Consider the following 15,273-nt stretch of genomic DNA (forward strand, 5'->3'; position numbering starts at 1 on the left):
AGTTAAAAAGAGTGCTTATATCTATGTTTCCTTTTTTCTTAAAAAAAGCGGGGGCTCGTTTGCGTACCTCTGATGATATTGGTCTATCTTCCAAGAAATGGAAGAAGCTGAAACATTAGTCACAGGCCTTGAGGCTACATGGCCTGGGATGATGATCATGATCATGCTCATCATCTTTTAAATGCCAAAAAGGCAGCACAGGTTGTGAAAGCCCAATCTCTTAATATATCAGAATTGAAGAAATTGCCAGATGAGGCATTCCATAGAACAGGAGTCCCCAATGTCTGGACCATGGACCAGTACCAGTCTGTGGCTTGTTAGGAAATAGGCCACATGGCTGGAGGTGAGCAGTGAGTGAGCAACCATCTGTCCCCAGTCTGTGGAAAAATTTGTCTTTCATGAAATCAGTCCCTGGTGCCAAAATGTTTGGGGACTGCTGCCATAGAAGAAAAATGGGAACATCCAAAATAGGAATTGAGTAGACACTTAAGAGAACTTTTATGCAGAGAGATTTGAGATGCCTAGGCATTCACCGGAAGATATGTTGCATTCCACAAGTATGATATTTTGCATTCTAGAAATTTACTTTATGATTCCAACCTACTCAATGCAATGTTATATATTTCAGGACTATATATAACTTAATATATAATACATACATACATACACACATGTTATTATTCCTCAGACATAACACTTTTAAGATTTAGATATGTATGTGTTCGTGTACTGTGGATAAACTGAGAGTGTGATATACCAAAATGCATTACCCCAAATTGGGTTCACTTTGTCTAGTTTATACACTAATATGTTTATCTGGGAGTATACATGGTATTAATTTATTGAATCTTTTATTTAGTATGAATAGTTAAGAATAAGTGAAAATGAAGTTGTGATGACTACAAAAAGAAGTTGGATTATCTCCTGAATCTCTATCATAAACTTCTCATTTGAGATAGACAGAAATTCCAGTAGTTTTATTAGGAAAAATATGTCTGTGATGCATATAAGAAATAATTGAAATGATATTCCGTTCTGTTTAGTGAGCAATTAAATTGTGTACTTCTGAAAAGTCCACGGGATAAAATTTGTTTGAAAAGTTAGAAACATACATTTCTGCTCTTTTGTCAGCTTTAAATGCTCTAGGCTAATTATACATGAGTTGCCTAGCTACCACAGAATAAATCATTAATATGATTGGGCTCTAGAATAACAAAGAAATCTAATCTACATAATTTAGTAGCTCCTTAATATTTAACAGAAAACTCTTGCACAAAGAAACAATTAAAGGACTCAAGCAAACAAGAGATCTTCTTTCAGACTAAATGGTCTGTTATGAAGAAAGACATCTACCATAGACCCAGGCTAAAGCATTTACTTTTTCACATGCTTGGAGGTTGCTGGTATGGTGACTTTAAGAAAGAAGAGTGTATGTCAGGCTCTATAAATTATGTGAAGATTCAGCATTCTATAATGTGCTGCCTTTTCCATTGTTTCTTCATGAAGCTTGAGCTTTTACTTATGGTTAATTCTAATTCTCTGCATTTATTAAAATAATCTATGCTCAATTATTGCTGAAAAATTGTTGATAGCTTGTCTGTGAATTCTGGAAATATAGCACCAACATCTCTAGATGGTGCCAGTTTGCTAAAAGCTGAATTAGCTCTTTTCTTTTCATGTTTTAGCCTTCCAGAACTGGGATTAGCAAACTGAAAAGCTATAAATCATAAAGAGATTCAAAAAACTCTTATCTTCCATCCAGTGGTAATTCAAGGTTCTCAATCAGTTGTGGTAGTTCTCTTCTTAATCTGACAAAATCAAACAAAATTATTCTGGACATCAGTATTTTTGGCGGGTGGGTGGGGAAGGAGTTAAAATGGAATTAAATGAGGAATATTTTCATAGTGCTAGTTTTGCATAACTTTGAAATGTTATGCAGTGACAGATTAATAAGACAGTATTATGGCTTTTCCAAGTAAGACTGTTTTCAAAGAATACATATTCTACCACACTGAAATTGGTTGAATTTTTATACATAACTAGTGTTAGTGTTATGGTAGTTAGTGAAGGATCCTGTGATATTACTAAATTATCATTAAATCTACGATATCAATTACAGTATTTGTTTAGCTTATATGAACAACAAACCATCTTCTTAAGTACAGGTAATCCTCACACTTAATGACAGTGTTGAACAAAAAGTACTTGCAATAGGTCCTCATAGTTGTGGCTGTTGAAGTTTTTCTAGTGTTACATAATCATAAAATGAGTGCTTGGCAAAAGGCTTGCAATGACAATGTCATAGTTTTCCATTCGCATGAGACTGCCATTTGCGACTTTCCTTGCATGCTTATGACAAGCAAAGTCAATGGGGATGCTAGTAGGAAGTCTCAAATGCTGATCATGTTACTGCAGGGCACTGCAACTGCACAAAATTCCATCTAATGACAGCAATTGGGAATAATAGAATAGCCTTCAATAATCAGTGCAGTCTCATGGTTCTATGCCTCATGACCCCATTGTGTAGCGACCAAGTTCCCAGTGCTAATTATCATCAGTAAGTGAGGACTATCTGTACTGCACACTAGTTTTGATCCACTAGATTCTACAAAAAAACCCAAAAAGACAACCCATACTTAGCTGAAACAGAACAAGATGTTAAAAACGTTTTCATTAAATTTACAAATATTTAAAAGAGTGCTGAGACTATTTTGATTCTTACTAGCAAATCTAATTTCACATATTAAGGAGAATATGTATATAATATACACATAAGAATATATATAAGCCAATAGATAATAATTTTTGCTTCTTCCCATATCCTTTAAACTTTAAAAAAAGTACTTAATAAGAATATTCATTAATAGTTTAGTCAGAATACAATAATTCTAGATTCTTAGCTTTATTTTAAAAATAGGAATTAAAACACAATGCCTATGGAGGTTCTATTAGAAGTAATGAGATTTACAACCACAAAGCATTCTGGGAATTACATGTCCCATTTGTAATAGGTTATATCCATTTCAGTATAGTTGCTAATGTTAAAACTTCCCTTGTGATATTTTTATGGAACATTTATATATCATAGGTAAAACAGTAGATTTTAACAGTAGCCTGCATTAGGAAAAAATGACAGAATTAATTTTTATTTTCACTGAAAACTATTAGTGGCTTCCTAATATGTGTTTGCTGTCTTGAGTTATTGGGAAAAATAATTACAGTGTGATATAAATAAATAAAAATAAGTATCTTAAACAACCTGTCTCACCTTTAACAAACATATACACAATGCAAGTAGCAAAAACTTACACAATAGTAATAATTTTTCTTTGATATTGTATCTACATAAATGCTGGAATCCTTTCTAAAATATAATGAATTTGAATTATAATTCAGGTTACAGATTTGGGGCCTAAGAATTTATTAATTTCATTTGCATAAAATGAATCCATCAAAAACCACCAGCTGCTGACAACCAGAAGCAAAAAAGTAAAATTTGATATTACACAATCAAATAATGACAGAGCAAACATTAAGCAAAAATATCGCAGCTAAATGCTGTCAGGAAGAACTCATGTTAATCAGCTTCCAGAAGACTGTAATGGTGATGTAAACCTCATTTCTAAGGACATATTATTCAGTGAGGCTGAGGCTATAACTAATTAACAGCATATCCTGGCTTCAGCTTCCCCAGTTTGACAAAATACAAGATTTTATCTCGGGATGAAGATACTGAACAGGCCACTGCAAGGTATTGAATTCAAAACTAATACCTTTGAGCTATACCAAGCTATACTCAGAAAAATATACTCAGCAACTAATACTAAGCCTATAACAAAGCTGCATTGTATTCTTGGATAAGTTAATCAATATTTGCGTGGACTATTGTGCTCAATTCTGTGTTACTCTTTCTGGAAGGAAAACTCTACAATTCCTGGCAAGTGTTTCTTCTGATAAAAATCACTCTTCAGTGCAAAAAGAAACATAATTCCCTGTAGTCCTTGTTGAAGTCTGAATGACCACCTGTCAAAGATGTTGTAGAAGTGAGTTCCTGAATTAGTTCATGTCTTTTTTTATCACAAGAGATCATCTACCTTTATAGTCTGTGATCCTGTAAATTAAATGCCCTTGAAGCTTCTGATAATTTTTCAATGATATCCTTAGTACCTCAGATTCGTAGGCTGCATTTTACCTTCAGAATCAAAGACGTTATAAAAAAAATAACTCAAATGATAAGGTGCCTTTGTTTAATCACCTAGAATTAACCAGACTTCCTGAAAGTAGCACATTATTTGGGTATGAGGGTTAGAGACAGGAAATGGCAGGAAATGGGTATTTACAAATTATGCATGATAAAATCTGAAGAGATACAAATAAGAATGAATGGAGAATGAATGAATGAATGAATGAATGAATGAATGAATGAATGAATGAATGAATGAATGAGAACTTAATTAAAACAATCAGCAAGTGTACAAAATAAGTACATTTAAGAGATTTGGTCATATGGACAGAAAGAATGAGGATCCAATCCCCAAGAATATATGAAGGAAGAACAAATAGGTTGAGAGGAAGTAAAAGACTGAAAAAGTTTTGACTGGATGCAGCTACTAAAACCCTTAAGAGGCGAGAAGTTTAAAGAACCAGAAACAATGCATGATGTGGTATATGTAGATATATTGGAAGCTAGGATGGTTTACAACAGGGGTCTTCAAACTTGACAGCTTTAAGACTTGTGGACTTCAACTCCCAGATTCCTTTTCCAGTCATGTTAGCTCGGGAAAACTGGAAGTTGAAGTCCACAAGTCTTAAAATTGCCAAGTTTGAAGACCTTTGGTTTACAAGGACAGAAGGAAATGAGTGACTGGTGTTAACCTAAATTGAGTTAAATTTTCTTTTTTCTTTTTTTCTTATTCCTTGAATTTAATTTCTTTGCCTTATTCCTTCTTTTTCTTTTTCTGTACTCTGCATATTTTTCCCTACTGGAAAAGAAATCAGCATTTAAAAACCAAAGCTACTGTAAGGCAGATCACACTCATGTCATAAAGTATTTTAAAATTAAACCAATTAACATTTAAATAAATAAAATATCTCACTTAAGTAAATCTTTAATATAATTCCATAATTATTTTAAAATGTGCAAAATGATCCAATAAAGAAGATACATTTTATCAGACTTTTTAAAACAGCAGTAAAGATTATTTTACAGAAAAACCACCTTTCATAACATAAATAACAAAAAAACAACAACTCATATCCATCAGATTACATTACTTTAAAGTTTGTGCAGAACTTTGAAAAAATACTTATCTGCTTTAAAATGTTTGTTCCCCTTCATATTCTGAATCATCTATTCTTTATAATTTTCAATGTATGCTGAGCACTAATGAGTGCTATATATCAAAGCCACTTATGCATTAAATATAAAATCATGTTACACTTACTGGTGTTATGGTCAATGTAATAAATTCCAACCTGGGGATCATAGGCCTCTTCCCATCCTAATGGCAATTCGTCACTTATGCAATCAGCAAAGGTAAGTGGTTTAGTATACCTGAAATAGAAAATGTATTATGCTTCACATGCAACCTAGGTTACAAGAAATATGCGTAGTGAGTCTGTACACATCAATGCCTTATCTTTCTTTTTTTTAAAAAACTATGAATTTGCTCCTTTTGCCGAAGATGGAATCTTAATTATTTCTAGATGGTAACTTGTCTTTGGTTTCCACTAAACCTGTTTTTAGGGAAGGCTGTAGAAATGACAGTAGGCTTGCTGCCCTGGAGTGGATAGATTACAGATAAATATAAACTGGACTATAGCATTGAGATGGTATCAATCACTCTTGTCAATGGTAGGAATAGAATGGGAGCATTGTATTTATTATTGTTCTCTTGGATCTTTAGCAATCTTCATTATCAACCATTGTAGCCTTTTCAATAGGCTCATGGATTTGGGAGTGCTGAACATGATTTTACAGTAATTCTTCTCTTTCCTGTATAGCAAGTTCCAGACAATATTGTTAGGAAGCAAAGATCCAATGCTAGACTTCAGGGCTCAACACTCTCCCTACTAGCTATCTGTAGCCACTAGGTGAGTTCAATTATTTGTACTAAATTAGGAATAACCAATATGGTAATGATATTCAGGTGTATAACTTTGCCCTTTGTCTATGTGATGCCATCACAGTGCCTGAATACCTGAAAACTGTGGAGGGCTGGATGGAGAATAAAAGGTTTTGACTCAAGTTTAGCAAGACTAACTGGCTGTAGTAATCTGGGGTGGCCATGGGAGGGAGTGAGCTTTAAAAAAATGTCATATGTCAAATGTCAAATGTCAGTTATAACTGAAATTCCACATGTGATGCACATTTTAAAAAGTGGTACTCTTTTAGCTTCATGCCTATAGCCATCATACTGACTTTTTCACCACTCTAGCAGATATCCCTGTATGAATATTTTGACCATTGCAAGTAAAAGTATAACTACAGCCCAGTTTTACCCCAATCTATTGTGTACCTTTCAAGCCAACATACTATCATTCCCATCTCTCTAACTATAATGTATAAGCAATATATAGATATATCAGAATGCATATCTGTGCTTTATATAATATTAAAGGTAAAGGTTCCATTCACACATATGTGCTAGTCGTTTCCAGTTTTAGGGGTGATGCTTATCTCTGTTACAAAGCTGAAGAGCCAGCGTTGTCTGAAGATGTCTCCGTGGTCATGTGGCTGGCATGACTAAATGCCGAAGGCGCATGGAACGCTATTACCTTCTCATCAAATGGTCCCTATTTTCTACTTGCATTTTTACATTCTTTCAAACTGCTAGGTTGGCAGAAGCTGGGACAAGTAACGGGAGCTCACTCTGTTATGTGGTGCTAGGGATTCGAACTGCCAAACTGATCTTTCTGATCGACAAGCTCAGCATTTTAGCCACTGGGCCACAGCGTCCCTTTGTAATATATATAATATTAATCACTTCCAAAAGTGAATGGTATATGTGTGTCTATATGAACCATGTGAAGAAACTATAATAACTGATAAATATTAGAAATAATAAAACATGTGGACACTAGGTTCAGAGTGGCCAAAATCCACAATTCATAAGACAACTTTTAAGTTTTATCCTGGTGTCTGAAAATAGAATGCAAAGCCTGGTGAGGTTCTTTGGTAGGTCAATCCTGAAAAAATTATACCCACTTTCATGGCTTTTTAAAAATGCAGTTTATCTAACTAAATGTTTCTTAAATAATATCATACAAGCCCCTCAAATACCGGAATACTGCTTTCATGTCCCCCCTTGTGCTTATTTTCTCTAGACTGGCCATACCCAATTACTGCAACCATTCTTCATATATTTTTGTCTCTAGGCCCTTAATCATCTTAGTTGCCCTTCTCTACATTTTTTCCAAAGTCTTAACGTCTTTTTACAATGTGGTGACCAAAACTGGATGCAATATTTCAGGCGTGATCTTACTAAGGTTTTATAATCTTGATTCTATGCCTTTGTTTATAAAACCAAGGATTGCATTAACTTTTTTGGTTGTTGTTATACACTTTATTTATTTATTTATTTATTTTGTCAAGCAAGTGTTAGTTAACAGGTATAAATATAAACATGGTTATGAGTACATGAAATGGATACGAATAAAAAGAAACATTAGGACAGGGATGGTGCGCTTATGCATGCCCCCTACAAACCTCTTAGGAAAGGGTCAATAGTAGACAGTCAGAAGGTTAAAGTTTTTGGGGTTTGGGAAAGAAACCAGAGAGTCAGGTAGAGTATTTCAGACATTGACCACTCTGTTACTGAAGTCATATTTCCTGCAATCAAGTTTGGCGCGGTTTACCTTGAGTTTGTATCTATTGTGTGCTCTTGTATTGTTGTGCTTGAAGCTGAAGTATTCATTGACAGGTAGGACATTGTAATAGATAATTTTATGTACTACACTTAGGTCAGACCCAAGACGGCGTAATTCTAGGTTGTCTAGGTCTAAAATTTTAAGTCTGGTGGCATAAGATATTCTGCTACAAGTAGTGGAATGGAGAACTCTTCTCATGAAATATTTCTGGACTTTCTCGACTGTATTAATATCTGATAGGTAGTGCGGGTTCCAGATTGATGAGCTGTATTCAAGTATTGGTCTAGCAAATGTTTTGTATGCTCTAGTTAGTAGTGCGACATTACTGGAGAAAAAGCTACGCAGGATTAGGTTAACAACTCTTAATGCCTTTTTGGCTATGTAGTTACAGTGGGCTCTAGCACTTAGATCATTAGAGATGAGTACTCAAAGGTCCTTGATATAGTGGGTGTCATCAACAAGGTCTTGACTATTCAGCTTGTATTTTATTTTCTGATTTATTTTGCCAATATGTAAGACGGACCATTTGTTTGTTGAGATTTGAAGTTGCCACTTGCTTGACGATTCTGACACATAGTCGAGGTCTTTTTGAAGAGTAGCAGTATTGTCAGTGGTGTTGAATAGCTTCATCAGTGAAAAGAACACAGTTGCTCTTAATATGATCACAGTGTGATCACACTGTTGACTCATGTTTACATGATCGTCTACTATGACTCCAAGGTCCCTCTCATAGTTACTGTTTGAGGCAGGTTTTGCCTAATCTGTACTTATATCTTTGGTTTTTCCTGCCTAAGTGTAAAACCTTGGTCTTCTCTACATTACATTTTATGTTGTTCGATAGGGCTCATTTTTCAATTGTCAAGATCTTTTTGGATCCTGAGCTTGTCTTTTGGGTTGTTGGCTATTCCTGCCAGTTTAGTGTCATCTGCAAATTTGATGAGTTCCCCTTCCCCTTTACCTCATCTAATCATTTATGAAGATATTGAAGAGTGCTGAGTCTAAGCAGAACCCTATGGCACCCCACTGCTTACTTTGCTCCATATGATATAGAACCATTAAGGACAACTCATTGAGTATGATTTGTCAGCCAGTTACTAATCCATCTGGTGGTGACGCTGTCTATTCCACATTTACCAAGAAGTAGGTTGTGGTCTACTTTGTCAAATGCTTTGCTAAAGTTTAAGTTTATCACTAAGTTTCACTGATCTACTAATTTAGTCATTCTGTCAAAGAATGAAATAATATTGGTTTGGCATGGCTGTTTTTAACAAATGTGTGCTGGCTACTAGTTATAACTTTATTTGTTTCTAGATGTTCACAGATCTGTTTTTTATTATTTTTTCAGTGTATTCCCAGGTATATATGTTATTGTATTATTGTCATATTACTACATATTCCTTAACTTTTCCTATGGGAAGCTTTCAGTGTCACCTTGGTGTAAGTATGTACCATGTAATACAGAAATTCTTTTTTACATTATTGTTTACAGAGCATATCAACCTTCCTCTCATCTAAGCTATGCAGATGTTAGACTTGAACTCTAAGCCAACTACACTTTATCCTCCTTCCTCTTCAACATCATTTTCTCCTCTGTTCTCCTTATTAAAACTCATCTGCTCTTTTCTCATTATTCAGTCTATGATTTACTACCATACAGCTAAATTCCAAATCAACAGAAGACTTGAGAGAAAATTGTTGATGCAACAGTTCCTAAATGGAGTGGCCCATGGGGACACTGTCTTACCCAAGACAGTAGTCTCTATGTTTTTTTAATTAAAATAGTACAACCACTTCTTAAAACATATATTTTATATTTATATTATTGAGTTACATATAATAGAAACTGCAAAGCTTTCTTTAGATTCTGTTTACCTATGATGAATTGACTTGCATCAAACAACTCTTAACAATACTACCAAGACAGAATGCATTTGTGTAGCACCTTTCATACAATCTCTGTGCTTTTCAGTTAAAAAAACTACTCAGAATCATATTTCATTTAACCATTTCAGTCCTTCCCATCAAGTCACTGACCAATTGAGTCAGCAACAATTTTCTTTTCCTTTAATTTATCTCCCCTTCCTCCTTCTCTTCCACAATACAGCATAAATCAGAGTATAATTTTTCTTAAGGTATTTTTTTTTAAACCAATTTTATTGATTTTCTACAAACAAACAAGACAAACAAAACATCAAAACATCAACTCTCTTATGTACATACAGTGTGTCGGTTGGTTCATCAGTTTTGTGCATTCATTTCATAGTCTCAATTGCAGTTACATTATATAACAACTCATATTGTCAATCCAAACTCATATATCCTAATATCACTATTAATAAATCATTTGACTATACTTTTAATCATTCATATTTTATGAGAGAACAAAACTTTAAGCCGTTTATTCTATAACAAATCATATAGTCATACCAAATCTATCCTAAAAACACTTTATAGATATAATGTCAAATAACATAGGCAAAAGAAAAGATAAAAGTATTCCTTGCTATCTAACTTTCTAAATATTCTATTATCGTATTTTGTCATCTAACCACTGATAAAAAAGATCCCAAATTTCATAAAATTGTTTATCCTCTTGCTCTCTAATTTCAAATGTCAATCTACTCATCTCAGCACATTCCAACATTTTCTTAATAATTTCTTCCTGTGATGGTGTTTTCTCATTCTTCCAGTTTTTAGCAAATACAATCCTAGCCGCTGTTAACACATTTACAATCAGGTATTTCAAATCTTTACTATATGTATCTGGTAAGATTCCCAATAAAAAGAACTCCGGTTTCAAATCTATACGTTTTTTTGTCATTTTTTCCAACCACATGCGAATTTTAGTCCAATATTTTTTAGCGTTCTCACAAGTCCACCACATATGGTAATATGAGCCAGGTATCTGATGACATTTCCAGCATTTTGCAGATTTGTTCTTGAACATTCTTGCTATTCTTGTCGGGGGAAAGTGCCACCTGTAAAACATCTTATACAAATTTTCCTTATATGCTGTTGACATTGTCATTTTATAATTTTGAGACCACAATTTTTGCCATTTCTCTAAATCAATCCCATATCCAAAATTCTTCCCCCAAACAATCATAGTTTCTTTAACTTGTTCTTCTTCTAATTTAATTCCCAATAAATAACCATATAATTTTTTTATCACCTTCTCATCAGTACCCATCAAAATCTTATCTAGATCAGTCTGTTTATCATAGAATCCTTCTGTTTTAAAATCTTCATCATACCTTGAATGTATTTGCGCATATGAAAACCAATTCATCTTTATACCTTGTTCCTCTAAACTTTGTATTGATTTAAGTTCATCCTTTTCATCCAATAGTTCCCCATATCTAACTATTTGTTCCTTCTTATAAATTATAGGATAGGAAAATGCTTCAATAGTCGATAACCAAACTGGAATTTTCAAATAACATTGTCTTTTTATCTTCTCCCAGTTTAACCACAAAGACTCCCGTATATAATGTCTTCTAAAATAACCCTGTGTTTTAGTTCCCTTATACCATAAAAAAGCATGCCAACCCAACAGCAAATCATGACCTTCTAATGTCAACAATCTAGTCTTTCTTAATGTTATCCATTCCTTAACCCACATCAAACTTGCAGCTTGATAGTACAATTCCCAATTGGGCAGACCAAAACCTCCTCTAATTCTAGCATCTTGCAAAAGCTTTAGCTTTATTCTCGCTTTCTTACCTTGCCATATATACTTCAACATAATTTTATTTAAATCATCAAAATAGTCTTTTCCGAGCCTAATTGGTATTGTTTGAAAGAGAAATAGGATTCTAGGTAAAATGTTCATCTTAATTGTTGAAATTCTCCCTATTAATGACAATTGCAAGTTTTCCCATTTCTTCAAGTCTATAGCTATCTGTTGTTTAAGTTTAATATAATTATTCTCTTTTAATGTGCTACATCTTGCTGTCAAATGTATCCCCAGATACTTAACCTTATTCGTAACTTGAATTTTCAGCAGGTCTGCCAGTTCTTCTCTTTGTCTCAGTAGCATGTTCTTTGTCAAAATCTTTGTTTTGTCTTTATTTATTTTCAAACCAGCCACCTCACCATATATCTCTATCTTTTCCAATAACTTTGGAACTGTTTCTAAGGGATCTTCCAAAATAAAGACTAAGTCGTCAGCAAAAGCTTGCAGTTTGAATTCTTCCTTTTTAATTTTCATTCCTTTTATGCTTTTATCATCTCTAATATTTCTATTCAACACTTCCAAAGTCAATACAAATAGCAAAGGGGATAGGGGACATCCTTGTCTTGTGCCTTTTCTTATATTAATAAAATCTGTAAGTTCTCCCTCCATCATTACCTTTGCTGTCTATTATATATGGCTTCTATTGCTTGGACAAATTTTTTGGCAAAACCCATCTGTTCCAATAGTAATAACACAAATCTCCAGTTCACGTTGTCAAATGCCTTTTGAGCATCTAGAAATATCAAAGCCATTTGCTTTTCAGGATGTGCCTCATAATATTCCAAAGTATCCAAGATTACTCTCATATTATCTCTGATTTGTCTCTTTGGCAGGAATCCATTTTGATCTGGGTGAATAAAATTATTTAAGTATTTTTTAAGTCTTTCTGCTAAAATTGAAGCAAAAATTTTATAGTCTGCATTTAATAGAGAAATAGGTCTATAGTTCTTAATTTGCAGTGGATCAGCCTCTTCTTTTGGAATAAGTGTAATATAAGCCTCTGACCATGTTTTAGGTATCATCTTCTTTGACATAGCTTCATTCATAACTTCAAGCAATGAAATGCTCAATGATTCTTGAAATGTTTTATAGAATTCTGCCGGAAGCCCGTCTGGACCCGGTGCTTTCCCATTATTTTGTTTCTTAAGTGCTTCAGTTAATTCCATCATTGTTATGTTGCTTTCTAGCATTTCTTCAATCTCTTTAGGCATCTTCGGTAGGTTAGCATTCTGTAAATACTGTTTAACTTTTTCTTCATCAATATTCTCTTGTTTATATAGTTGTCCATAAAAATCTCGAACAATTTCCTTTTTCTCCTTGTTACCATAACAAACTTGGCCTTGATCATCTATTAACTTCAATATTTTTCTTGATTCTTTCTCTTTTCTCAATTTATATGCTAGCCATCTACCTGGTTTGTTTGCGTCTTCAAAGTAATTCTGTTTAGCATTTCTAATTTTCTGCGCCAATTCTTCTTTCTCTATTAATTCCATTTTATGTTTAGTTATATCCAACTTCAATTTAATTTCCTTTTTCTGTGGCATTTTCTGTAATTCTTTTTCAAGTCTTTTATATTCCTCTTCCAAAATCTTAGTAGCTTGCCTTTTCCTAATGTTCTTTCTTCTTGTATAATCTATTATCAAACCTCTAACATATGCCTTCATTGTATCCCAAACATTCTGCAATGAAGTATCTTCTTTTTTATTTTCCCTAAAGAAAAAAACCAATTCTTTCTCCATCCATTGTGTAAAATCTTTTTCCTTTAAAATAGTATTGTTTAACGTCCATCTCGATCTTTTTTTTTGTCCCTTCCATTTAATTGTCATTGGGCTATGATCTGCCCAAGTACTTGTTTCAATATTTGTTTCTTGAATATTAGATATTAATTCTGATGAGATCCAAATCATATCCAATCTGGACCATGATAAATGTCTATTTGAATAAAAAGTAAATTGTTTAGCTTTAACATTTCTTTCTCTCCAAATATCTTTTAAGGTTAATTCTTAAGGTTTTTTTATTGCACTTTTCCCAATATGCAGCACAGACATGATAACTATTGCATTGTCACTTGTTTTTTCCCATCTAAAATTTATATAATGAATTATATATATGCCTCTGAGACTTATATACTTTACACTGCATACCATGAATAATTTAATAAATGAAATACTAACTTATGTATAGGCCATATAATCATGATTTTAAACAAAAAGTTAAAAAGATTCATGTTTTGGGTAAATGTGATTTTCAGAAGTAAAACTCTAATAGTTTTTACTATGACAAAAATACACAATCTATTTCATGTGCATATATTTAAAATATATGCATATTCCTAGCAAATGAGATTTTGTACACCTGAATATAAATATAAATACAATCTAGTGAAATAAATATGAAACAAGTGCATATTTTGTAAATTGTGATTTGAACAAAGATATGATTTTAAACATTTGTATCACATAGGAAATTTAACTAGAAATATGCAGTTACATTCTCAACCCAGATGTGGCTTGTTCAACTTTGGACTGATCAACACTGTTGCTATTTTTTTAAAAAAAATCTTGCATACTGTAACATACAGCTTACCTATATCACCACATTGCTATTTGGTAAAAGTAACAATCAGAAAATTAGAATAGATGTTAGAGTCATTTATTCCAATTGCCTGCTAATTCAAGTTCTATTTAAAACACAACCAAATCTTCCATATTTTTCCCCCATGCTAAAATCATGTATTAAAAACATCTCATGGGATGCAAGTAAGTATAGCATTAACTCCTAGCAACCTTCTTCTAGATCTTTTCTAGAGAATATTATGGACTTTGAACTCATGAACATTCACATCTAGAAAAGGTGACAATAAAATTCCAAGAGAAGATAAAGCTTGATCTAGTCAATATATTTAGCTTTTTCATAGCCAAACAGATAATGTATCATTTCCTTCCAATTTGTATCATAAAATAAATAAACAATACTGTAAAAATACTGCAAAACAGTATTGTGTGATTAAAAAAGATAACCCCAACAAAATACTATGTTCACAGAGATCCTGATCAGGGGACAATCTTAATACCTTTTCAAAGGACAGAGGATAGAGTTACCAAAGTGGCACACAATTATTGATTCTAAAAAAAAATGTTGAAAGATGCAGGAGAAATATAAGATGCAAATAGTGGAGAGTATGTTAGCACAAGTGCTCTTGATCATCTAAGAACTGAGATACCATTGATTTACTGCTCCAATACCCAGTTCCCAGGTTAAACTCTGAATTCTCTGAAATATAGTCACGTTTGCATCCATACCTCATAACACCATGTTTTCCCCAAAATAAGCCCTAGCCTGATTTTTAAGTGTGCGCCTAATATAAGCCCAACTCACATGTGCTGCAGGGGTTCTGCAGTCCCAGAGTGTGCCAACCAAGGGACTAGTAGGCTGCAACTGCTGCCATATACTGTCAGTTCCCGCACATTTGCCGCCTCTTGTGCATTTGACAGGGAGCGGGTTGCGCAGCCGGGCTGATCACCCTGAAATTATGTTTTTCCAAAAAATAAGCCCTAGTGCTTATTTCCTGGGACTAAGAGAGAACGACTGGCTCAAGGAAAACTAACTGTCAGAATATGTTGATGCCAGTTTAATGTACAAAGCCAAAATGATCGAACATCTGATGG

General features: G+C 33.5%; 1 protein-coding gene across 4 annotated transcripts in view; it reads right to left on the bottom strand.

The window, feature by feature from the left end:
• Positions 1-15,273, bottom strand: part of WWC1 (WW and C2 domain containing 1) — a 108,406-nt gene that overhangs the window by 34,099 nt on the left and 59,034 nt on the right. For all 4 annotated transcript variants that reach the window (XM_026688646.2, XM_087955489.1, XM_087955488.1 and 1 more), the window contains exon 2: positions 5,445-5,554. In XM_026688646.2, coding sequence (XP_026544431.1) covers positions 5,445-5,554 — 110 coding nt within the window. The remainder of the gene's footprint in view (positions 1-5,444; positions 5,555-15,273) is intronic.

The sequence above is a fragment of the Notechis scutatus genome, chromosome 2 (assembly GCF_049901735.1).
Source record: "Notechis scutatus isolate UNSWTSFEM ecotype Mainland chromosome 2, rNotScu1.2, whole genome shotgun sequence".
NCBI lineage: Eukaryota > Metazoa > Chordata > Lepidosauria > Squamata > Elapidae > Notechis > Notechis scutatus.